At 32.8% G+C, this 24,600-nt stretch overlaps 2 protein-coding genes and 1 pseudogene across 2 annotated transcripts; 1 reads left to right on the forward strand and 2 right to left on the reverse strand.

Annotated features, from left to right (window-relative positions):
* Positions 1 to 3,024: 3,024 nt before the first annotated feature.
* On the forward strand, positions 3,025 to 14,607 carry LOC114372510 (probable UDP-N-acetylglucosamine--peptide N-acetylglucosaminyltransferase SEC). The gene is made up of 28 exons (XM_028330099.1): positions 3,025 to 3,208; positions 3,701 to 3,846; positions 3,935 to 4,033; positions 4,150 to 4,200; positions 4,575 to 4,691; positions 4,838 to 4,894; positions 5,689 to 5,808; positions 6,146 to 6,208; positions 6,298 to 6,376; positions 6,810 to 6,919; positions 7,012 to 7,065; positions 7,172 to 7,239; positions 7,322 to 7,424; positions 7,604 to 7,806; positions 8,151 to 8,247; positions 11,432 to 11,503; positions 11,615 to 11,691; positions 11,796 to 11,912; positions 12,027 to 12,111; positions 12,200 to 12,367; positions 12,638 to 12,748; positions 12,839 to 12,925; positions 13,042 to 13,169; positions 13,304 to 13,386; positions 13,546 to 13,651; positions 13,787 to 13,933; positions 14,036 to 14,156; positions 14,249 to 14,607. Exons 1-28 carry the CDS (start codon positions 3,025 to 3,027, stop codon positions 14,360 to 14,362), a joined length of 2,967 nt encoding a protein of 988 aa, XP_028185900.1. The 3' UTR covers positions 14,363 to 14,607.
* Positions 14,608 to 15,798: 1,191 nt separating this feature from the next.
* On the reverse strand, positions 15,799 to 16,948 carry LOC114371772 (annotated as a pseudogene).
* A 5,075-nt stretch (positions 16,949 to 22,023) lies between these two features.
* LOC114370504 (germin-like protein subfamily 1 member 13) lies at positions 22,024 to 23,221 on the reverse strand. Its single transcript, XM_028327865.1, has 2 exons — positions 23,032 to 23,221; positions 22,024 to 22,737 (listed from the first exon to the last, which is right to left on the reverse strand). The coding sequence occupies exons 1-2, from the start codon at positions 23,159 to 23,161 to the stop codon at positions 22,169 to 22,171; spliced, it is 699 nt and encodes a 232-aa protein (XP_028183666.1). The 5' UTR covers positions 23,162 to 23,221; the 3' UTR covers positions 22,024 to 22,168.
* Positions 23,222 to 24,600: the final 1,379 nt, after the last annotated feature.

Raw genomic sequence — 24,600 nt, forward strand, 5'->3', positions numbered from 1 at the left:
GTTGATTTTGAGATACATCAAAGGTTCATTTAGGAAGGGTCTGGTTTATGGTGGAACTAATAAGAACAGTTACAGTTCAGCTGCCATAGAAGGGTTTGTGGACTCTGATTATGATGGCTGCCTTGACACTAGGAAATCACTCACAAGAAAGCAAGCCTACAAAAGGTGGTGGCTTTATCCACTACAGAGGCAAAGTATATTGCACTAACAGAGGCTGTAAAGGAAGCTCTTTGGCTGAGAGGAATAGCTCAAGAACTCAAACTTCAAGATCAAATCATCATAGTACACTGTGATAATCAAAGTGCAATACACTTGTCCAAAAATCAAGTTTATCATGAGAGAACCAAACATGTGGACATCAAGCTACATTTTGTTTGAGAAGTCATCTCAGAGGGAGTTGTAACTATTCAGAAAGTTGCTACTGAAGATAACCCATCTGACATGATCATTAAAGTGTTACCAAGCAGTAAGTTCTATTACTGTTTGGATCTGATTCAACTCAAGTGATCCTTGTCCACTGTTTTGTCAAAAATTAGCAGCCACATTGTTGATCCTTCAAAAATTCATAGCTACTGAACCAAGGTGGAGATTTGTAGGTTTGGTCCAGTCAGCTATGCTGACCTGTTCAATTCTATTCAATTTTATGCAATTCTGTTATTAACTGACTAACTGTTTGCTATTTCTTAAAATGTTAGTTAAGTTTAGTTGTCTATAAATAGACTTTGTTTTGTACAGATTAAAGAAGATTGTAATGTGGATTTATATTCATCAATAAAGAAACAGTGTTGGCTCATAACTAGATCTGCATGCGTTATCTATCATTACTCTGATGTTGATATTCTTCTCTCTTAGAATTCACAACCTATCATCTCACACCAAATAGCCCATATACACACATGTCTTGCTTGCATCTTCTTCCCCATCAAAACATTTTTGGAGTGATGCTTTTACTAGTTACTACTACTATGTACTTAATAAACAGACTATCCTAAACGATAAGTCGCCTTTTGAAATACTTTCCAAGCTTAAACCTAATTATCAACTTTTGAGAAGTAGGAACCTTGTAATTACTTTTTTGTGCATGATTTCCCCACCTCTAAGCATATTGGTTTGTGTTGATTGACACGTGGCAAGTTAGTATTATTAATCTCTTACAAATGGTGTTATCACATATAAGTGATATAACATATTTAATCCTACTTCGATTGTATTAGCTAGTGAAATACAGTGCATATGCATCAATAAAATGATAGTTAACATATTCATTCTTTAGTCAAAATATTTGCTCTTAAACACTCACCATTTTCACTCTTCCATCTCCTAGATACATCACGATTGTCTTTAGGATTCTCCGGAGTTAAGATTTTATGAGTTACCTTACTCCTACTGATATCACGAACAAGCCCAAACACTCATCACTAGCCCCATGCTATTTGTCCAATTATTTGCAGTGTCTGAACGCATGCAACATATCTTCCACTTTCTCATTACACAAAGGACAATTAACATGAGTGGTCATATGCCATTTATATCTCAACTCATTTGTTGGAATAACTTCTTACCAATTTTCATAACATCCTGCTGCCAAATGTTCTTAAATAAACTATTATCTTTTAAGATTATGGGAGTTTGATAACCTGAGATAGGTGTCCTTAACTGAAAATAGACTATCAATATAATTGTTCCACTCCAAATAATCCTAACTATTATTTTTGTTGTTATTATTATCATTGTTTGTCATTGTCATAATTTCACCACTGCTCCATCATCCTACCATCAATTTAATTAACCACCAAATAAGTCTAAAATAAAAAGTATATTTTATCTTTTAAAATATTTTCATATTATTACTATCATACTTATCATTATTATTCGTGTCATTAGTTAATCATTATTTTTGTTGGTATTGTTGTTATTATTATCGGTGCCATTGTTATCATAATCACTAACACTAATACTAATACTAGTTAGTCATTGACCATTGAACCCAAACAAATTAAAAAACTAAATCGAATTTAAGTAATAAATTAGAGTACCAAAAATTAATTTAACTTATTTTTAGTTAATTATAAGTGTATAAAAAGTTCTCACTCTTTCATATTTATAATCAATACAGGGTTTCAACATATTTCTTCGCACTTAAAATTGTACATATTTATACTGTATAACATTTTTATAAATTGAGTTAGGTTATAATTAATTCAAATTCACCAAATCAACTTTAATGATACGTTTGGTAAAAAGGAAACAAAACCAAAAGAAAAAAAATACAAATAACAATGTATTTTCTTTTTTTAGTTAAATAAAAAATAAAAAAAGTTGAGTTTTAGAAACAAGAATTCAACTTTTTTTTATTTCAATTCAAATTTTAAACTTTCCTTTTTTTTATTCTCTTTTTCTCTCATTCAAACTCATAATAAATGTGAAGAGTCTCCTAACCTTATCTTATTTCTTTAATCAGATGTAAACATAAAGATTTAAAAAATATAGTTTTTACTTCTTATTTCTTCATATATTTATGAAAGATTATATATATATATATTTTAAATTCTACTAGTTTGTTTTTTTAAAATAAAAAAGCAGAAAAAAGGTGAAAAAATTCCATCATGGTTTGTCGGAGGAGAAAAGAAAGATAACAAAATCACATAATATTAAATATCAGCACTTACGTGTCACTGTATAATGAGATCTCCCTTTACCGAACGGTGGCATTTTCTTGCTGTCTGACATCAACGGCCGAGATCACTCCAGAGCGAGACCCTCATCAACTATAAAAGACTCCTCCGTCGTGTCACCATTCCCACAGTTTTAACAGAAACGAAGCCAAGCCCCAAAAGAGGAGAGAAAGAAGAAGAAACACTCGAGAAATTTCTCACATAGGGTTTGGATTTTTCGAGCAATCTTCTCTCTCCGCCACTTCACCTCACGCGATCTGGTTCCGATCGCACACGTTTTAATGATCGTCGTCTTCCGCAGCCTCTGATTCGGCTCTGATCTCTCTCGCCGCACCTCTCCGCCGGAACCATGATCTCCGCGCAGGGCGACCACCACCGCCACCACCACCACTACCACCACCAGCCGCAGCTTCCCGGCTCCGCCGACACCTCTCGGCAGCAGTTCACCGCGGATCGCGTCGAGCCCTTCTCCGTCAAGCAGGAACCCGCGTCGCTCACTCTTCTGCCGTTACGCGGTCATGATTCTAGTGAAGGTTTTTTTTTTCTTCCCTTTAATCTATTCACTGTAAATCCAGTTCATTATTGATTTTGTGTTGCAACTTTTTTTGTTTTTCCTTCTTGCTCTATGTTTATGGTTTGTGTTTTCGGTGCGTCATTTTATTGATTGCTCTTGATGGAGTTAAGTCAGCTGGTGGCGGATTTTTCAGGAGGTTTTACACTTCTTTCGCGCCAAATACATTTGAAATTAGTTTTAATTTTACTCTGGCTTCATCTATTTCATAATTAGGTTTTATTAGGAAATTTTTAATTGGGAATATTTGTTTATTGATTTTTCTGTTATTCGATCTCGTGGCTTGTTTTGGTGAGCAAGGATAGCCTATTCGTAGTTGCTTGCCCTTTGTTTTTTTTTTTTTAGTTGGTAAAGTGTGTGAGCATTTGAAGTAAAGTCACAATTTTTTGATTGAAGCATTTGTATGTATCCTTAGCATTTCGTGAAATGATTTTTGTACTACTCCGTGATGCAGTTGATGAAGATGTGTACTTGTCTCTTGCACATCAAATGTACAAGACTGGCAATTATAAGCAAGCCCTAGAACACAGCAACACTGTCTATGAGAGAAATCCGCTCCGTACTGACAACTTACTACTCCTGGGTGCAGTTTATTATCAGGTTTGTTCTTCTTCTATTGTCGTTGCTTAGTCTTGTCATTTGTTGGATGTTTTGTTTATGATCCGGTGCTGATTTCTTGTACTGGCAGTTGCATGATTTTGATATGTGTGTTGCAAAAAATGAAGAAGCACTGAGGATTGAGCCACACTTTGCTGAGTGTTACGGGAATATGGCAAATGCATGGAAGGTTAGTAACCGCCGGCAATTCAGTATGACTGTGATGGAGCTTGTTATACTATTTTTTGTGTGCAGTAGGCGAATATCATACATTTTCCAGAATCAGTAGAGCTTTATTTTGTGCAGGAGAAAGGAAACATTGACCTTGCAATTCGCTACTACTTGATTGCCATAGAGGTCCGTATGCAATTCTTGACTAATAATTGTAGTTTGTTTTGTGAATGTTTTATGAGCTTATTTGTTGTTTTGTTTTAGTTTTATTTTATTTTGTATTATTATTATTCCCCTCAGATATGGTAGTAACCTTTTCCCAACCAAAATTCTCGTTGTGTGTCCAACAACCATATAAGCTTCACCATAAAATTCTTTGGTGCTCGTTCTTATTATGAGAATAATGCTTTACTGTTATTTATGTTATATATCTTTCAATAGTTAGTCATTTCCCCTTTCATTTAATGCAATTTTTCCTTATGTACTTTCTTGTAATGTTTTTGTGCAATCCTTGATTGGTTTATTTAACCCGTTGCCTCCTCTTGGTTTTGCTGCTGTAGCTCCGTCCCAATTTTGCTGATGCATGGTCAAATCTAGCTAGTGCATACATGCGTAAAGGAAGACTCACTGAAGCAGCCCAGTGTTGTCGTCAAGCACTTGCTATAAATCCTCTAATGGTATTATTTACTTCTTGTTTGATGACAATAGTTTCTCATGCTAAGTAGTAGTTATTCAGAAAGAATAGTGTGTAATCTCTTACTTTTGTTCTACATTCTGTTTTATCATGTGGCTTATATGATTGTTTTCTACTGTACTACTACAGGTTGATGCCCATAGCAACTTGGGTAATCTTATGAAAGCTCAAGGCTTGGTGCAAGAAGTAAGTCCTAACATTGGATAATGTATTATCTTGTTTAAGTGGTATTCTTTTTGAGTTTTGAGGTTTTTCTATGACCTATAATTTTGTTTTTTTGAACTATCAATTCTTACCGCATAGGAAGTTAGTCTTTTCTTAATGACCTTTCTGCCACAGTGGGACATCCCTGAAATTGGATTTGTTGTACCACTTTCCTGATTCTTTAGCCTGTATAGTTTCTCTAAAGTGGAATTGGGCTTTCTACTTCCTAGTTTTAGACTATGCTCTACTTGATTTGCAAGTATGAGTTATATTCCATCGCGTTGAATTAGTTGTTTTATGTGAGATTTGACTTGATTTGACTTTTTGAAGACCTTTTCTGCCATAATGCTACTTACCCAGATCTTGGTGTACCACATCATGCTGTCAGAGCCATTATAGTTTCTTTACCCTAATGTGGCTTCTAGTTTGAGATGCTTATCTACTGGATTCCCCTGAATGAGTGTCAGCATTGGATATTATGCTGGTCAAATTCATCTTCCCTTTTCTGTATAGCCCCATAAAAGTAGTAAAACTGGCTGTGTGCTGGCCTTGAAGCCTGGAGGGCTCCTTCAGTGCTTTGTATTTTGTACCCTACATCTTTTCTTTACAATTTAGTTACTGATTTAAGTAATTCGTGCATGGGAACTGTGCTCAAATACACAGTTCGATACAGATATCAAGTTGTTGTCTTCAAGCCAGGGCTCAGATGATGGTTGCTCTTGTTGTAACTTCCATCTCCAAGACTGCAAATAGTCAGAATCTAACATTTTTTGCAGGCATACAGTTGTTACCTTGAGGCATTGCGCATTCAACCTACCTTCGCTATTGCATGGTCAAATCTTGCTGGCCTGTTCATGGAGTCTGGTGATTTCAACAGAGCCCTTCAGTATTACAAGGTATGTCTCTTTACTACATTACATGCTCGAATGAAATTCTTAAACTTGTGATAGATGTCAGATTGTCAGTGGTGCATCAGATTCTCTGATTAATTTTGATGAATTTGCTTGTGATGTTTCGTTTCTCATTACTAAATGATGTTTACCTGCAAGAGGGACTTGTGTAAGTTTTGATATATCATACATATGTGCGGTGCATTTGTCTTCCTTAAATTTGTGCTGTTTGCTTCATACTTGTGAAGTCCTGATATATTTATATTTAGAATTGTCTCTGATGCTGCTCACACTATTCTGTCATTATATATTCTCATACTTTTATTTTTGAAAAATATTTCAGGAAGCAGTGAAACTAAAACCTTCCTTCCCTGATGCATATCTGAACCTTGGGAATGTATACAAGGTATGGTGTTTAGCATGATTGGTTGGATAGGATTAGTACTTCAATTGTTGTTGGAAACCTGAAAGTTTTCTTTATTCTCCCTATATCAGGCTTTAGGGATGCCTCAAGAAGCTATTGCATGTTATCAACATGCTCTTCAGACACGACCAAACTATGGCATGGCTTATGGTGGGTTCTGTTGTTTTATTTCTTTATCTGTTTGCTACTAATTTATTTTCTTGGTACAAGATCAGTGCAAAGACTTCGAATATTAATGAAGATCTAATACTCATTTTTCATAATCACTTGTATAACCATTGCAAAATTGATATTTGTGCAACTGATGTACTATCTATCTAGTTCTAAAATCACTATCAATGACTTGTCTCAAATGGCCACTGATATATTGTAGATTTGTAGCATAATTGGTTTATATATCCTGCTGTTCATGTAAAATAACATTTTGAAAATTGTTAAACAGTGAATAAATGTGTCCTATATGCAGATAACTATTGCCTGTTGGCAAAATCCAAATTTACTTTCCATTTATTCAAATTATGCTGCTTTGCGATTACTGATATATTGAACCCAATTTATACTTATCACTTCAAATGGTGCACAGGTAATTTGGCCAGTATATATTATGAGCAAGGTCAACTGGATATGGCAATTCTACACTATAAACAAGCTGTTGCATGTGACCCCAGATTTTTGGAAGCTTACAATAACTTGGTTGGTTTCTTCTTGTGTCATAATTGGTTTAAAAAACCGGAACATGCAATTTTATGTGCAATTATATAATATTTTATTTGATTTACTTATAGGGTAATGCTCTAAAAGATGTTGGCAGAGTGGAGGAAGCAATCCAGTGCTATAATGTATGTTCTTTCCTTATCCCGTGGCCTTGCAATACATATATTTCTAGTCATTATGCTTTAATGCCATTAAAATTCCTACTCAATGTACTTTCTTTGTGGGATGAAGCAATGCCTTACATTACAGCCCAACCATCCACAAGCATTGACCAATCTTGGAAATATATACATGGAATGGTATGTGATCCCTTGTATCATCATGTTAATGGTAGTGATTTGTGTTGTACATGTAGGAATGAGTTTTCTTGGTTAAATGCAGGAACATGGTAGCTGCTGCTGCTCAATATTATAAAGCTACACTGAATGTAACAACTGGGTTGTCTGCTCCTTATAACAACCTTGCCATAATCTATAAGCAGCAGGTAGCTCTGATGTGAATATAATTATGAATACAGTGCTTGTATGTCTTAATTGTTAATGCATTAGTTGGGTTAATTCTATGTAGGCTTTGATAAAAATATTGTAAGGATCAGAAGCTTTTACAAAAAAATTGTTGTTGAAAATATATCATTACTGATATTTTGTGGACAAATTATTGCAGGGGAATTATGTAGATGCCATATCGTGCTACAATGAGGTCCTCCGCATTGACCCCTTGGCAGCTGATGGACTAGTAAATAGAGGCAATACATATAAGGAGATTGGTAGAGTTAGTGATGCTATCCAGGATTACATACGGGCAATTGTTGTCAGGCCCACCATGGCAGAAGCCCATGCTAATTTGGCTTCTGCTTATAAAGATAGGTACGCTAATTTTTAGTTTTGCTTCATGGTAGTGAAGCCCACAGCATACTCTTAAACTTTAGAGAATAAGTCAAACTACATTCTTAGCAGCACGAGCATGAAATATAAGTATCCTTTAGTCGGATATTGAATTTGAACCTGGAACTTGCATCTTTTAGGAATTTTTTTCTTGTTTCTTTTTTACTCTAGTTGGCTGCATTATTAGTTAAGTTTCTTGCGTTTTCTAGACTTCATATCGTTGCATTGCCCTTGCAGAACCTTTGTGTGGTTTGTGTAAACAATGTGATCTCTCTAGATACTTGGTCATAGCTGTAAGCTAATCTAAATTATGTCACCTATTTCAGTGGACATGTAGAGGCTGCTGTGAAGAGCTATAAACAAGCATTGATTCTTCGTCCAGACTTCCCTGAAGCAACTTGCAATCTCCTTCATACACTTCAGGTTTTGTCCATTCTTTATTATAATATTATTTATTATTTTCTGAGTTTGGCAGAGAAGCTTTTGATATAATCCTGTTGCTTATGTGTTACATGAATTCATTATCCTATATCCCAATTGTGACACCCTCTACCCACACAAATAACAAATAAAAGGAAATACAATCATGTGAATTTTTTTTTTTTAAAACACATCGACTTTAAATTAATTTCAAAAGATAAAGGATTCACATTCACTTAGTGAAAAACATAGTAGAAATTAGTGAAAAACATAGTAGAAATTGTTCGAATAAAAAAAAAAGTTATCCTGGCTCAAAACAAGGCTGTCCATTCTGAATAAAAAAGCTAAAATAGAAAATATAACGCAATCATATCATTTACTGAAATTATCACATGTGAAGTACAATCCTATGTCCTAATGTCACACTTACTAGAGCATATCCCTATCACAGACTACGTCTCTCCATCTCTAGCATGGAACTCATCATATGATGGCTCACCTGAAAGAAAATGACAATCAACTCAAACACAAACACACACCAGGAATTAGTTATCACATTCATATATAATAAAATATTAGAGCATTAAAACATATAATACTTAAAGCTGAATTTATATAAATAACATCACTTCACAAAATCACATACTCCATAAAATAACATCAAACCACAATTATTGTTAACTCAATGAATGTCAAACACATGCGTTATGCAACAAATACTCTAGACTCAAGCCTACATGCAATGTGGTACCATTTTTCGGTGAAAAACCTCGTCGGACGCTTAGGAGTACATGACAAGAAACACCACGCAATGGGTATATCAAGTCATGCTCACTAAGTAAAATCATAGGGAGATCAGTCAGGGTCATGCTTGTTTTGCAAGAATGCTCCAACCATATGGGATCGACACAGGCTTAAAGGAGCACTCAAATCGGGTGACCCCCAAAGCCTACACTCCAAAGAGTCCGTTAGGGCCTCTCCTTCCTGATTCAGGTCCAATCCAGAAAAAAACATTTGAACACATAAACTTTACCTATGAATTATGCAATGCACACAACTACTCAATTGTTTTCGAAATTTCAATTTTTTTTAAAAACTATTTTAACTCATCGCACCTCAAGTGATTAAACTTGTTGGGTTCTCACACTCACAACTCATTGCACATTAACTCGTCGCCCTTAAAGGGTCTTACAGTTGTGTGATTACATAATTCATAGCTCAAAACTCAATACATACACCATCTCAACAATCATGTAATTCACAATCCATTACGTACCAAATGATTATCACTTACACACAATCCCAATCACAATTTCATAATAAAATAATTTATCACATCCCATGCATCCTACACATATCATTCAATAGTAACATTTACTTGACGCAACAAAACAAAAAAAAAATTAATTAAATTGAAATATATTAATTCAACAAAATAATTAAAAAAACTTCTACAACAAATAATTTATAAAGTAAAAAAAATAATCACTATGAAACAATAATTTCTATAATCTTATTTTATTTATTCCTATTATTATTATTATTATTATTACACATCATAGTGAAGATGCATACTTGAAATACACTAAGACAAAAATAAACACTGTATCAAACCATTTTGTATACTTTCAAATGTTTCTTAATGCTCCAATATATATGTTAAACTGCTATAGGAAATCTCAAACAGCAAAAACAGTGCCACAAGGAATCACGTACAGGGCACTTTCAACAAAAAGCTTGATATCTACTTTATATATATATATATATGTAAATTAAAGCTTCACTACTGCACAGCCGTTTATGAATTAATATTTCCAATGATTAACATATATTATTGCACCTTGAAAGAATGTTCACCTGCCACAATCCGTTTATCAATTTAATATTAAAAATTCATTAACATATTAAACATACATACTGCACCTTAACGTACCAGTTCTTTTTTCTTTACCCGCTGCAATTCTTTTTAGACCAGTAAACATTTGGAAAGCCACTCTTATATCCATCTTCTCACAAAGTTAATTATTATAACCAAAGGACATAGGGGTGCGATGCTGCTTAATGCCAAACTCAGAAAGTCCAGGCCATAAGAATCATTCATACAAAAAAAAATATCCATTTGAGGTTTGGCCATTCACGTTAGGGGATCGTATATAAAAAAAAGGAATTAACGCGTATATTATACAATTCAAAATTTGAAATCAAAGCTTGAAACATGTAAATGATTCATGTAAAATTCAAAGCTGGAAACATAAAAAAAAAACAAATCTTGCACGAGTAAAATTCGATCACAATGACAAGAGAAACAATTAAAAAAAACAGAACTTAATTTTAGAGAATTGATCCTCTAAGGATCCCTATACATGCTTAAAAGGCACGGCTTCTTCTAAGGATCCCTATACATGCTTCTTCTAATCCCCAAGTGTGAGTAGCTCATCCCTTACCTCGATGTAGTCGCTCAAGCATTCTGCGTTAGCAATTGTGGCGTTTCTGGTGCTTTCTAGAGCTCCTCCTCCGGTTGCTCTATTAGGGTTCTTGTGCGTTAGAAGAAGAAAAAAGGAACAAAAGTGTTTTGGAAAATTATGACCTAATTTATTTAATTTATTTATTTATAGGAAAACTTAAAAGGCACGGCTGTTACACCAATGTACCACCCATATGATTAAGTGGCTATTGCATTTATGGGCTGTTACACCAATGTACCACCCATATGATTAAGTGGCTATTGCATTTATGGGCTTCAGATAGATGATGCTGGTCAGGTCATGTGGTTGGAATGAATAATAAGTATAGTATAGCCTTCTGTATGTTAGAGCTGATTGGACTATATCATAAACTTGGGTTTTAGATATGCTTTCCAGTAAAATTGACCGAAGTCATGATTAAAATGATGCTCTATATGTTATAATGCAACAATGTTCTTTCTCATTTTTGTTTACTATTATCTTTAGCATTGTCTTGTGATGATGCTCTGCCCATTCCCACAACCTAAAAAGGAATTACGGTGTTAATTCCCGTCTGTTGGCGTGTGTAATGTATTTAAATGCCATTTCTCCATTGTTTGGTTATCACAATGCTTTGCTCTGCTAGTTCATGATCAAGTGTTGGTAGTACTATTAAAATTATTTAGTGTAGTTTGTAATTTCATTTGGCATCAATCAGTATATAATCTTTTGTCATATTGCAGTGTGTCTGCTGTTGGGAGGATCGCGATAAAATGTTCAAGGAAGTTGAATCAATAATCAGGAGGCAGATTAATGTCAGTAGCAATGAATACTCCATTTGCTTTTCTTCTATTAAAAATATAATGATATGTACAACCATGCTTTTGTTTGAATGTCCTTCAGTTATTATCCTTTCTGTCTTTCAGATGTCTGTTCTTCCTAGTGTCCAGCCATTCCATGCCATAGCATATCCTCTTGATCCAATGCTTGCTCTGGAAATTAGGTATGAATATTGCTGTTCATAGGAGGCACAACCAATTAAAATATGAAATGCTCTATTCTATAGTATATTCTGTTTATAATATCCTTTCCATTCTCTCTTTGCAGCCGTAAATATGCTGCACACTGCTCGGTAATTGCATCTCGTTTTGCTCTTCCTCCATTCAACCATCCTTCTCCTATTCCAATCAAGCGCGAGGGAGGATATGAAAGACTAAGGATTGGGTATGTCATAATTTTGTAGCTAAATCTCTAAATAATTTTCTCCTCCTTCTGTTCTATCTGTACCAAAAAGTTTTGTTATATTTTTTTTAAGTGTGGGAAACTTTTGGGTTGCAGTTATGTGAGTAGTGACTTTGGTAATCATCCCTTGTCTCATCTCATGGGATCTGTTTTTGGTATGCACAACAGGAAGAATGTGGAGGTATTTAATGTGGTTTCAATCAACCTATTTGTCTTACAATTTTTTTTCCTTCTGTTCTCAATGTATTATTATCAATCTATATATGTAGGTGTTCTGCTATGCCTTGAGTGCTAATGATGGTACTGAATGGAGGCAACGTATTCAGTCTGAAGCAGAGCACTTTGTGGATGTATCTGCCATGTCATCAGATGCAATAGCAAAAATGATTAATGAGGATAAGATACATATCCTTGTCAACCTAAATGGTTATACTAAGGTAGGGAGTAATTCTTTTATGTTCCTTCTAGTATTCAAGCTTCATAATTAATTCAATTTTGTTATATCGGGGTTGGTTTTATACTTTTTATTTTACTTGTTTACTATAGTATTGGGAGTGACTTTTTTCCCCTGTTGTTTGAAACTGTAATTGTATCATGACCTGGTAAATTTTATGCTTGGAATTCATAGCCCCTCTCTCCTCCTCCTCCTCCTCCTAAGTCTCAAATATTCTTTTTTCTTGCACGGTGTAATTCTCATTATTTTTCAGGGTGCCAGAAATGAGATATTTGCTATGCAACCTGCACCAATTCAAGTTTCATATATGGGATTCCCTGGAACAACTGGGGCTACTTACATAGACTACTTAGTCACTGATGAGGTTAGAAACTTGATGCTTCCAGATAAGTGAGAGAACGATTTTTTATTAACTCATTACTTGCTTCCTGATTTCTTATTATTTCTCTTGCAGTTTGTTTCACCACTAGGGTATGCAAATATATATTCAGAGAAGATTGTACATCTCCCCCATTGCTACTTTGTAAATGATTATAAACAGGTTATGTTTTTTGAACTTTTAATGGATAACCTTGGGCTTAATTTTGTTTGTGTTTTTTTAATGTATTTGTATGCTTGGCATTGAGTGTCTTTGTCCTGCATGTTTTGTTTGTTCAGAAAAATCAAGATGTGTTAGATCCCAACTGCCCACACAAACGATCAGATTATGGTCTACCTGAGGATAAATTTATATTTGCATGCTTCAATCAACTGTACAAGATGGATCCTGAAATATTTAATACATGGTAATGTCAGTCAGGACTTTATTGCTTGTTTATATAAAATATAATATCCCTCAATTATATTCCATATTTCTTCTTTTTATCCAAAATTTGGCATCTTATTCTTTACATGTCTGACAATGCTTGTATTATTTTAGGTGTAATATTCTTAAACGTGTACCCAACAGTGCACTCTGGCTCCTCAGATTTCCTGCAGCTGGGGAAATGAGACTGAGAGCATGTATGTGTTGTCGTTTGATTATATGTTTTTAAGACTCTGATCGGTAATATCTGTTTCATTTTCATTAGTTCTCCAATGGGCTTTGTCCATGTGAATACGCATTTAGATCTTTTTAAGTTATTATTATCCTATTTGTATTGAGTACTGGACCTCTTTCAGATGCTGCTGCACAAGGGGTACAACCGGATCAAATTATTTTCACAGATGTTGCCACGAAGAATGAACACATCAGAAGAAGTTCTTTAGCAGACTTATTCCTTGACTCGTAATTACTGACCTGTATTTTATTTGTATCTTCATTTTCCTGTTCGCAAACAATTGGCCCTCTCCCCCTTCCTTACAATTGTTTGCTTCTATAGTTTTTCTTCGTCTTATGTGCGTGGACTTTGTTTTCTTGTAGGCCTTTATGCAATGCACATACAACAGGAACAGATATACTTTGGGCAGGTTTGCCAATGGTTACTCTGCCTCTTGAAAAAATGGCTACTAGGGTTGCGGGCTCACTCTGTCTTGCCACTGGACTAGGGGACGAGATGATTGTTAGCAGGTTAGCACTTTCCAGTTTGTTTTTTTGTTTGATTTGGTTGCTTACTTTTGTAAACTTCTTCCTGTCTTTTACTTAATTTTCAACTTTTGTGGAACCATGTAGCATGAAAGAGTATGAAGATAGAGCAGTCTCATTGGCTCTGAATCGGCCGAAGCTTAAAGCTCTTACTAATAAGCTTAAAGCTGTACGCTTGACTTGCCCTCTATTTGACACTGCCCGCTGGGTGAGTTTCGAAATTATATAAACCCTCTATACAATCTTATGGTATTTCTGTTGCCTGTTCAGTTCTTTAAGTTGCTGCACTGAATGTTGCAGGTGAGGAATCTTGAGAGATCATATTTTAAAATGTGGAATCTGCATTGCTCTGGTCAACGTCCTCAGCATTTTAAGGTCACTGAAAATGATCTCGAATGCCCTTACGACAGGTAGCATAGGAATTAGACGGGAATGTAGATAAGAAAATTAAGAGAAGGTCGCATTGTTGAGACGTAGTTACTCAAATGTTGATGGGTTATTTAGTTACTCATTGTTGATGTACTACCCCTATCTTGTATTAGTAAAAGAGAAAATTTGTGATGTGTACTCACCGTCGGTGGATTACCTCGTAGTAGTAAAAGAGTAAAACAATGTGACGTATTTTTATTTATAAAAGAAAATGTTTGCCTTTGGTGTTCTGCCTTCTCTCTTTTTTTCTTCTTCCAAGATTAGGGTTATTAAGAGATGATTGTGTTTCGATGAGGAATTTTGAGTTGAATTTAGTTTCAAAGTGAATTTAAAATATGCATTAAATAAGCAAATTTAAAAACATCACTTGTTTGGACATTAAATTTAGAGATTTTTTAAAACAATAGACATTCTAAAATATTGTTTTCAAGTAAAATGAATGAATTTTAATATGAAATGAAATTAGTTAATCTGATTTTTTGTTTAATAATGAAATTTTATTGGAGCTGTATAGATTACCTTTGTAATCATTATTTTGTAGATACACGATAAAATATAATGAATTGAGGCAGTATTTTACGAAGATTTTAAATTTTTAACATTCAGTGTTTTATTAATTTATTCAACAGCAGTGACGGTATCAGTCATGAATATAGAAATAGATTGGGCAAACAAGGTTTTATTAAATAATTTTGACTTATTTAAAAAAATCAAGGTCTAAATTGACTTGTGTTAAAGGTGTTTCTTTTTACTGTTGACTTCATCTATTAAATATTTATTTTGTGTTGAAATTTTTAGATGACATGTCCCAGAGTAGAATAATCGACTAATTGAAAAAAAAATTATCAAAAAATATATAAAAATTAAAATTACTAATACTCAAAGCATGGAATGAGGATGAAAGTAAGTAGATTAAAATGTATAAGAACCTACTCTAACTTGTTTAAATAATATAAACTTATTTCAAGGTTGAATGTGATATTTTTATTACCTTTTAAAAATAATATTAAATAAGACATAAATTTATCATTCAATAAGTTTAAAGGCTTAACTTTTTATACATGTGTATGTATCAACATGCTTAATGTTTAAAAAGATAAATAATTATATGGCTTTAATATAGGGAATGTATATATCCTTATTTTTTAAAGTAAAAGTACGCTATTGAGTTACATTGTTGACGTATTGTAAAATATTATCTAATTTTAACTCTTCCTAGAGTATTTATATTAAAAAAATAAAAATATTTGCGTTAGAAAATTTCAAAGGATTGCCCAAGCTTCTTTTTTTGTGAAAAAGAAAAAACTTGACTTGGTCTAACTAGATGAATAGAAATGTGTTGGCACGTTATTGTCCTTTCTTATTAGATTTGATATATCAAACAGTAAACTCCACACAAAACAACTCTTACAGACATAATAGCTACATGCATTTCATTTATTTAATATTGTATAGTAATTGACTATTGCATGAAGCGAAATTGAGAAAATCATTTATCCAACCAAAGCCCGAGCAAGATGATACGGTATCGCGATTCGATCATGTATTCCCACTCAACTATAGTTGTACCAGAATTGCTTCTGAAGGTAGTCGATTACGTTTTTGTCCACTTGAAAAGCTTTGGCAAGAACTTCATCAGAGATAGGAGGTTTAGATCCAAACACAGCATTTGCAATGGAAATAACTCCAGGGTTTTGGCTACTAAGACCAGCAATGGCCAAAGCATTTCCATAACCTATGTTTTGCTGGAAGTGAATCAGCCCTATTGGGAACACAAACACATCACCCTTGTTCAGCACTTTGGTGAATAAACGGTTGTCGTTTTGATTGGACGCGACAAAACCAACGTAGAGGGTACCTTCCAAGACTACAAGAATCTCTGTCCCTCTAGGGTGAGTTAGGTGCAAAATCTATGCGTGCCAAGGATATATATGCCAAGTGAATTGAGACCTAATATTTCATTGACTGTGACAGCTGCCACCTTTGATCCTAGTGGGTTTGAAGTATCTCCGGGTCCCAATCCAGAAAAGAAGAAATCTTCATTGACTGTGACAGCTGTCACCTTTGATCCTAGTGGCAAAGTTTTCCATTCACGAACACTGCACATTTAATTTAAAAACCAAATCACAAAGAAACTTTTATGATGAATATTATTTTTGACACAAAATAATGTAACAAGTAGCAACAATATTTATGTAAGAGTAAGAATATAAATATATACCACCAGTTTTGGTATCATTGATAGCTACACAAAAGTCTTGCAGGGGGCTTGGATCATAAGCAAAGGCAACAGATGATGCCAAAACCCATAGCACAACGAAGAAGTAAAACAACCTTCAATTTTCTTCCTCGCAACTAACTTAATTCTTAGAAGTGTAGATTCGTAACTCAAAAAGTACCAACAAGAAAGACATGTAGTGCAACTATGAAACTAATAAAATCAAAATAAACATGGTGCTAAATATTGTCATATGGTGCAATGAACGGTTCTCCGGCCCAATCAACTACCACATCGTCAACATCATTCTGAATGTCATTTACACTGGGAGTAGTTGTAGTAGGACCTGACATGAGAGACTTAATATTTAAGTTCCCTAATATAAGTTGCATCTAGTCCTTTTGCGGATGAATTTGTTGTAAGCTCAACGTTCAAGTTTTGAATCCTCTCACGCGTCTCCTGTATTTGGTCTACCACCTTAAACTGAATCACAAAAGGTTAGGCAGATTTTGAGGTGAACATTTTGCTTAATGCACCTAGGCCATACACATTCCCTTTGACATTGCCTCCAATAGCATTAAAATATATGCCATTGTCGTTGACAGAGGAAGAAGGGGTAGATGAGTCTTCCTCCGTGACACATTCCACGACCTCTTGCTGCAATTATTGAAATTCTATCTAAAAAATAAAGTTAAATATGTCCATCACAGATCTTAAGTAGAAAATCACAAGCTAGTAAGATTTAGGATTCAAGGAAATCACAACAAAATGAAGAAAAAAATTATATATAATCCACACTAGTAAGTTTCAAAGCAACCAATAAAAAAACATAGTACATTGCTAGCTTAAGTAGAAACAACTAGAAGGCACAATGAACCTACCTTAAAGAGAAAAAAGGTATCCAGATAGGATAAAACATTCATTCATATGAATAAAAATTGTAATAAAACATATAGATAAGTTCAAGAGTTATGAATCAGCCAAAATTTCATTTATTAAATCATCCGCATTGAATATATGGTCTTTTTTTGCCGAATCTATTACATAGAAAATCAGCCTAAATGTCCAACAAGTAATGCATAACATTTGTTGATTGAATTGACCCTATTCATAAACTTTATATATGAGAAATGAGAAAAAACAAGCCAATTTAATACAACAGAATCACAACTTTCACGAGTTATACACACACAAAACAAATTGCTCGTGAAGGAAAAGATTATTTGGCAGTTCTAATTTTGAAAAAAAAAGAAGTGAAATGAACCTTAAAGCATATTTGGCTCTTGGACAAATTAAATACAGAAAGGTTAAAGTTATAGCAAGTATCCAGAGGTTTGAGAAATTTTTCTAATGGGCAGACAAGTATCCACTGGTTATACTAATATGTATAGCATTGAGTTTGAGAAATTTTCCTAATGGGCATACAAGTATTCAAAGGTTCTAACTAGTATGTAATGCATTATGTTTGAGAAATTTTCCTAATGGGTAGACCAGTATCCAGAGGTTATCTGTAAGGACTCTTAAGCGATTAAAAAAGCACTCAATTAGTAGCCATATGTAGTAAAATCCTGCACTTAGACAGCTTTCTCATGTTCTGCCAATAAATTTGCTAAAAATTCTACAGGACTCCAAAAATTACAAAACCAATTCAGTTAATTAGAGGACACTTGAAACTGTTGTTCTATAAAAGCACAAATCCTAATCCTAATTCGTTTTTGGCTGCTGTCACGAGATTAGGAAAAATAGAATAGTGCCATAGGGAAAACTCTTGCTTTCTCTTTGTAAGTATCCAACAAGCAACTTATTTAATCTTCATCCTCACTTTTCATAACTCAACAACTAGTAAGCTACCAACACATATCAACATCCATTCATCAACTATTAGTGTTGCACTTGGGCCTTGGTTAAGCATAAGTGTTACACTTGAGTCTTATTGAACATTATCAATCTTCAGTGTTACTCGAATCTTAGTAAATTATAAGGATTACATTTGGACTTTATTGGGCCTTGTCAATCATAAGTGTTATACTTGAGTCTTATTGGATTTTGATCAATCATCATTGTTGTTCTTGGGCCTTATTAGGCCTTAGTCAGTCATACTAGGTGTCGTATTGAGCTTTGGTCAATCATAAGTGTTACATTTGAGTTTTATTAGGCCTTGATCAATCATCAGTGTTGTATTGGACCTTGGTCAATCATCAATGTTGCTCTTGGACCTTATTAGACTTTGGTCAATAATAAGTGTTATACTTTGGCCTTATTGGACCTTTGTAAATCACAAGTGTTACACTTGAGCCTTATTAGGCCTTGGTTAATTATATAATTGTTACAATTAGACCTTATTGGACCATAATCAATTATCAATGTTTCTCTTGGACCTTATTGAACCTTAGTCAATCATTAGTTTTATACTTCAATCTTTTAGGACGCTAGACAATCATAAGTGTTACACTTAGGTCATATTGAACCTCGACCAATCATTAGTTTATACCTAAGCCTTGGTAAATTATTAGTTTCTGCATTTGGGTCGTATTGGGCCTTGGTTAGTCAATTACTTTTATCCTTAAGCCTTATTGATTATTGATCAATCATAAATGTTACACTTGTGTCTTATTTAAATCATAAGTGTTACACTTGAATTTTATAGGATGATATTGTATTTCTAATGTTATATTCTAATACTTTTTTATTACTTGTAATATATGAAATATTTTTTTTATATTTGTACCAAAAAACATAGATCTATTATTATTTATAATTTTAATTATATCAATAATGTTTATCCACAATTAACAAGACAATATGTAAAGTGATAATATATATATATATATATATATATATATATATATATATATATATAAAGTGACATTATATTTAAAAAAAATTATGTTTTAAGACAATTTTATTTTTAAGTTAGGTATTCTTAAAAAAAATTACATCCTAAATAATTTATGGTAACTATGTTGTTGTTGTTATTATTATTTATATTTAGTTATATATGAAATGTATACAATATTATTAATATTAATAATTAAAAATTTGATCGGTCGCTAAATTGGTATGAATTCCATATTATCCTAGTGTCGGATTCCCTTTTCAGTGGCTATCTTGAGATTCAAAACAACTATTGAAACAAACTCGGTTGCTAAGGAAGAAGAAACCTTGGCGCAATTGAAAGACATGCGGTTGCTATTTCTAAGCTTGGTCACAAAATCAGTCGCTGGAGTTTTCAAAAAATTTTAAATTTAAACCTTTCATTTATTCTTGTGTTGCCATGAGTACATTGGTCACAAAGGTGGTCGTTGATTTGTGCAAATGCTAATTTTGCTAATCAGTGGCTAATTCGGTCTCTATTTGTCACAAATACATTTCAGTTGCTCTTTTATGTCGCTAAAATGCATTTTTCTAATAGGGTAGGTTGTGTGTATCCAAAAACTCCAAAGTCCTTCTAATAAAATAAGAGGGGAGCATCTAATGGATTAGAAACTTTCCAACATTTTTGAGTTAATTAGATAATTAAAAGATCTATTCAATTAGGAATAGGTGTTAATTTTTTTTTGTTAAATAGGTTTTAATTGATTAAATACGTGTTTTGGAGGGAGGTGTTTTATACACATGTTCCTTTTATTTCTTAACAGAATGATTTCCTTTTAATATTCACATCAAATTCTTGAAATAATGCAAAAAGATAAAAACAAGAAATCTATGATTAATTTATAACAAAGATTAAAAGAAAAGAAAGATAAATTTTAAATATATGGAATGAAGTTAAATACTGAGATTGGATTAAAAAAGGCCAATTTAAGACAAAATTGACATTTTACACACACGCACACACGTTTGCCAAAACTTGTTGGAAATTGAAAAACTAACTTATTAAGTTATCAGTGTTTGATAAAATTAATTGTTGAAATAATTAAAAAAATATAAAATGATAGAAAAATAATAAAATCATGATTTATTTTTAAAAAAGTAACAAGAAAAATGATAAGGATAAAAGTGGAAAAAAATATAAAAAAATTAAAAGATACTAAAAAACTTATTTGTCGAATAATTAAACAAGTTTTTCAATTAATAAACAAAGATAAAAGTTAGTTGGAATTTCTTGCATAAGATAACCATAATATAAGGATCATTTATTTATGATATGATTATATATATATATATATATATATATATATATATATTATCAAATTAAAGTTTTATATTAATGGTCTTATTTTTTAAAGTTGTGTGTATCCAAAAAATTCAAAGTCCTAAAAAAAAAGAGGAGAGCCTCTAATGGATTAGAAACTTTCCAACATTTTTAGTTGATTAGATAATTAAAACATCTATTCAATTAGGAATAGGCTTTAATTTTATTATTTTTTGTTAAATAGGTTTTAATTGATTAAATACGTGTTTTGGAGGGAGGCATTTTATACAGGTGTTCCTTTTATTTTTTTAACATTTGATTCTTATATATAAAAAATAAATTGAAGGTAAATATGGTACAATGGGAGAAGCATAACCAAACATGCCATAAAAGTTGTGCAAACCAATTAGAGTTGTTGTTCTAACAAATTAATACTACCAAAATGATAAAAATAAGAAATCTATAATTTATTTATAACAAAGATTAAAAGAGAAGAAAGGGGAAAAATTTTAAATATATAGAATGGAGATAAATACTTGTGAGATTGGATAAAAAAAGGCCAATTTAAGACAAAATTCACATTTTATTTCATAGCATGGATTATATATATATATATTCTATTTTTCTTATATCATTCCTTATTTCTATTGAATAATGGTACTATAAAGACTAAAAATGAGTTGAATCCAATTAAACTTAATTAATTTATCTAAACTTAATAAGAATTGATTCACTCAAAGTTTGATTTGAGTTTAAAATGATCTTTTTTCACTTTAAACTCGATCAATTAGATTCAAACTTGTGAAGTAGTTAATTTAGTTTAGATCATTAGCTTGATTTAATTTAAAATTATGATTATATTACATTTTTATAATATAAAATTAATTAGAAACTTAATTTTATGAATTTAATTATATCCAAAAATTGTTCATGAATTAAATGAGCCAAAATAATTATTTCTCAAGTTTAATTTATTTATTTAATGAACTCAATTTTTAATTTAAGTTAAACTCTTCTAATCCAAGAATTCCACTTCAATAAATTAATTGTTAAATTGAGTCTCGAGTTGATTTAATTTATTTTCAATCTTACATGGACAACTCAAGTAAGAAAACAGATCTCTTTCTATAAGTTGTCATGTGTAATAATTTAATTGAAAAATATATGAAATTAAAGAAGGTATATATATATATATATATATATATATATATACTATTTAAATTTTTGAACTCTTAGGTTTTTTTACTTAACAGTATCAATATTGATATATATAAGATCTTGTAAAGACACATATGTTAGCCACGTTACTGTGTCCTTTATTACACTTACAAGTTCAAATCCACACAAAACAACTAAGCATAATATTGCAGTAATGGCTTGGGAAGCGAAATTGAGAAAATTATTTATCCAAGGTCCAAGCCAGAGATGGTATCACAATTTAATTATGTTCCCCGTTAACTTTGTTGTTGTATCCGAATTGCTTCTGAAGGTAGTCGACTATGTTTTTGTCCACTTGAAAAGCTTTGGCGAGAACTTCATCAGAGATAGGAGGTTTAGATCCAAAAACAGCATTTGCAATTGTAATAACTCCAGGGTTTTGGCTACTAAGAGCAGCAATGGCCACGGCATTTCCATAACCTACGTTTTGCTGGAAGTGAATCAGCCCTATTGGGAACACAAACACATCACCCTTGTACAACACCTTGGTGAATAACCGGTTGTCGTTTTGATTGGACGCGACAAAACCAACGTAGAGGGTACCTTCCAAGACTACCAGAATCTCTGTCCCTCGAGGATGAGTGTGAGGAGGGTTCAAACCTTTTGGTGCAAAATCTATGCGTGCCAAGGATATACCAAGTGTGTTGAGCCCTAATATTTCATTAACTGTGACAGCTGTCACCTTTGATCCTTGTGCGTTTGCAGTGTCTCCGGGTCCCAATCCACCAAAGAAGAAATCATCAGCATAAGCAAACTTAGGATCCTTGCAAAATTTTCCATTCACGAACACTACACATACATAAAATCACAATGTAACTTTTATGATGATTATTCTTGACACAAAATATTGTAGCTACAAAATTTACGTATATAAGAATGGAAAATGCTATGGAGTACGAATTCGTTTTGTACATATATATATATATATATATATATAAAGACAATTCACCGTGATTTGTATTAAGTATCTTATCTTTTATTTTTTCTTTTAACCAATAATATATTAACACATGTATTACGTATGCTTTGTGCATCAAAGTTTCGTACTAAATAGTGGTGCTCATATAAGAATACAGTACATACCACCGTATAGACCACCAGCTTTGGTGTCATTGATAGCGACACAAAAGTCTTGCAGGGGGCTTGGATCATAAGCAAAGGCAACAGATGATGCCAAAGCCATCAGCACAACGAAGAGGTAAACAACCTTCATTTTTCTTCCTCGCTACTAACTTAATTCTAAGTGTGTGAGAGATGTGTATTTTGTAGCATGGGAAGCTAGCTATTTATAGGGTACGGAGCCATTGATATAGATATTTTAGCATTTGTAGAATTAGTAAACTATTTGATGGTGGAAGCATTCTTAATGTCTGCACGCTTGTCATGATAAATTTTTCAGTATTACAGTGTACATTCGACATTGTACGTATCCACTACCTGTGCCTGAAATATTTAGTTTTATAATGGGAGCTGGTGCATGATTTAGAACATGTTAATTTTGAGACCCGGCGGCTAATTAAAATCTTGTGAGCATTTAGAAGACCGGAACTAGTGCTACACCTCAATGGTTTTATTTTATTTTTGCCAAAGTCTTTAATTGGTCCTTCATGTTGCGGTATAGATATCGTATAGAGTAAGTGGAGGATAATGGAAATTATTTAAGACAAAAAAATTGATTAAATTTTCAAATATGTATCAACTCGTAATTATATTTTGAAAGAAACGAGTGTCCACTTTTGTATATTTATCTTGTCCATAAAGTCTTTGATCCGAGATTTCTATCCGGGGAATAACTAAGTTGCATCCTAGCTTTGATTTGTTTTCTTACACTACCAAAGGATTTCAAACGCACTACAGTGTTTGAAGATGACTCACTCACACAAGTGACGTAAATGAATGGTTCCTAGTTCCTACCCAAGAAAGATATCAGATTTGGTAGAAACCCAAGAAAGAGTAATTATATATAAACATACATTATCAAACATTTATTTTTCAATTCCATGTCATTTCTATTCTATTTTTTCTTATTTCTTTTTTCATTTCTCATCAAATCATGTATCATATCTATCATTTTCTCTCTTTTATTTTGTTTCCCTATATTTTTCTTTTTTCTACCCATGCAATAGGACAAGAATAAGATAGTAATGGTACCAACAAGAAAGTTGTTACAAAGCAGGTAATTAAAGAGTTTCATGACAATGACTTCAAAATTTATGAATCTGAGTTTCATTTTAATTTATGAAACTTGGAATATCCACTGGTAAAATTGTGATCCTTCTCCTCCCTTGTTATATTTTACAGTTGCAAAATCATAAGGATAATTAACGTGTTTTATTTTATCTTTATCCTTCTGGACAAATATTATACCCACTCTTAATATCTTAACCAGTCAGCATTTGAGAAAACAAGCAGAATGTACATACATTTATTTTCCCCTCCATGTCTTAGGCGAATAGGAAAATTCACACTCAAAACCAACAACTACGTTTGTTGTTTATTGAGAAATAGAATATGCACTCCCGAACTGTAATACTGTATGGTATAGTTGTGTAATAGCTAGATCAGTCTATAAATACAACACAAATATTTTTCTTTCACTGAATGATATTGTTTGATACGCATAAGTATTAGATGGACTAATGAAAAATTGCC

This window comes from Glycine soja, chromosome 10 (genome assembly GCF_004193775.1).
Source record: "Glycine soja cultivar W05 chromosome 10, ASM419377v2, whole genome shotgun sequence".
Classification (NCBI taxonomy): domain Eukaryota; kingdom Viridiplantae; phylum Streptophyta; class Magnoliopsida; order Fabales; family Fabaceae; genus Glycine; species Glycine soja.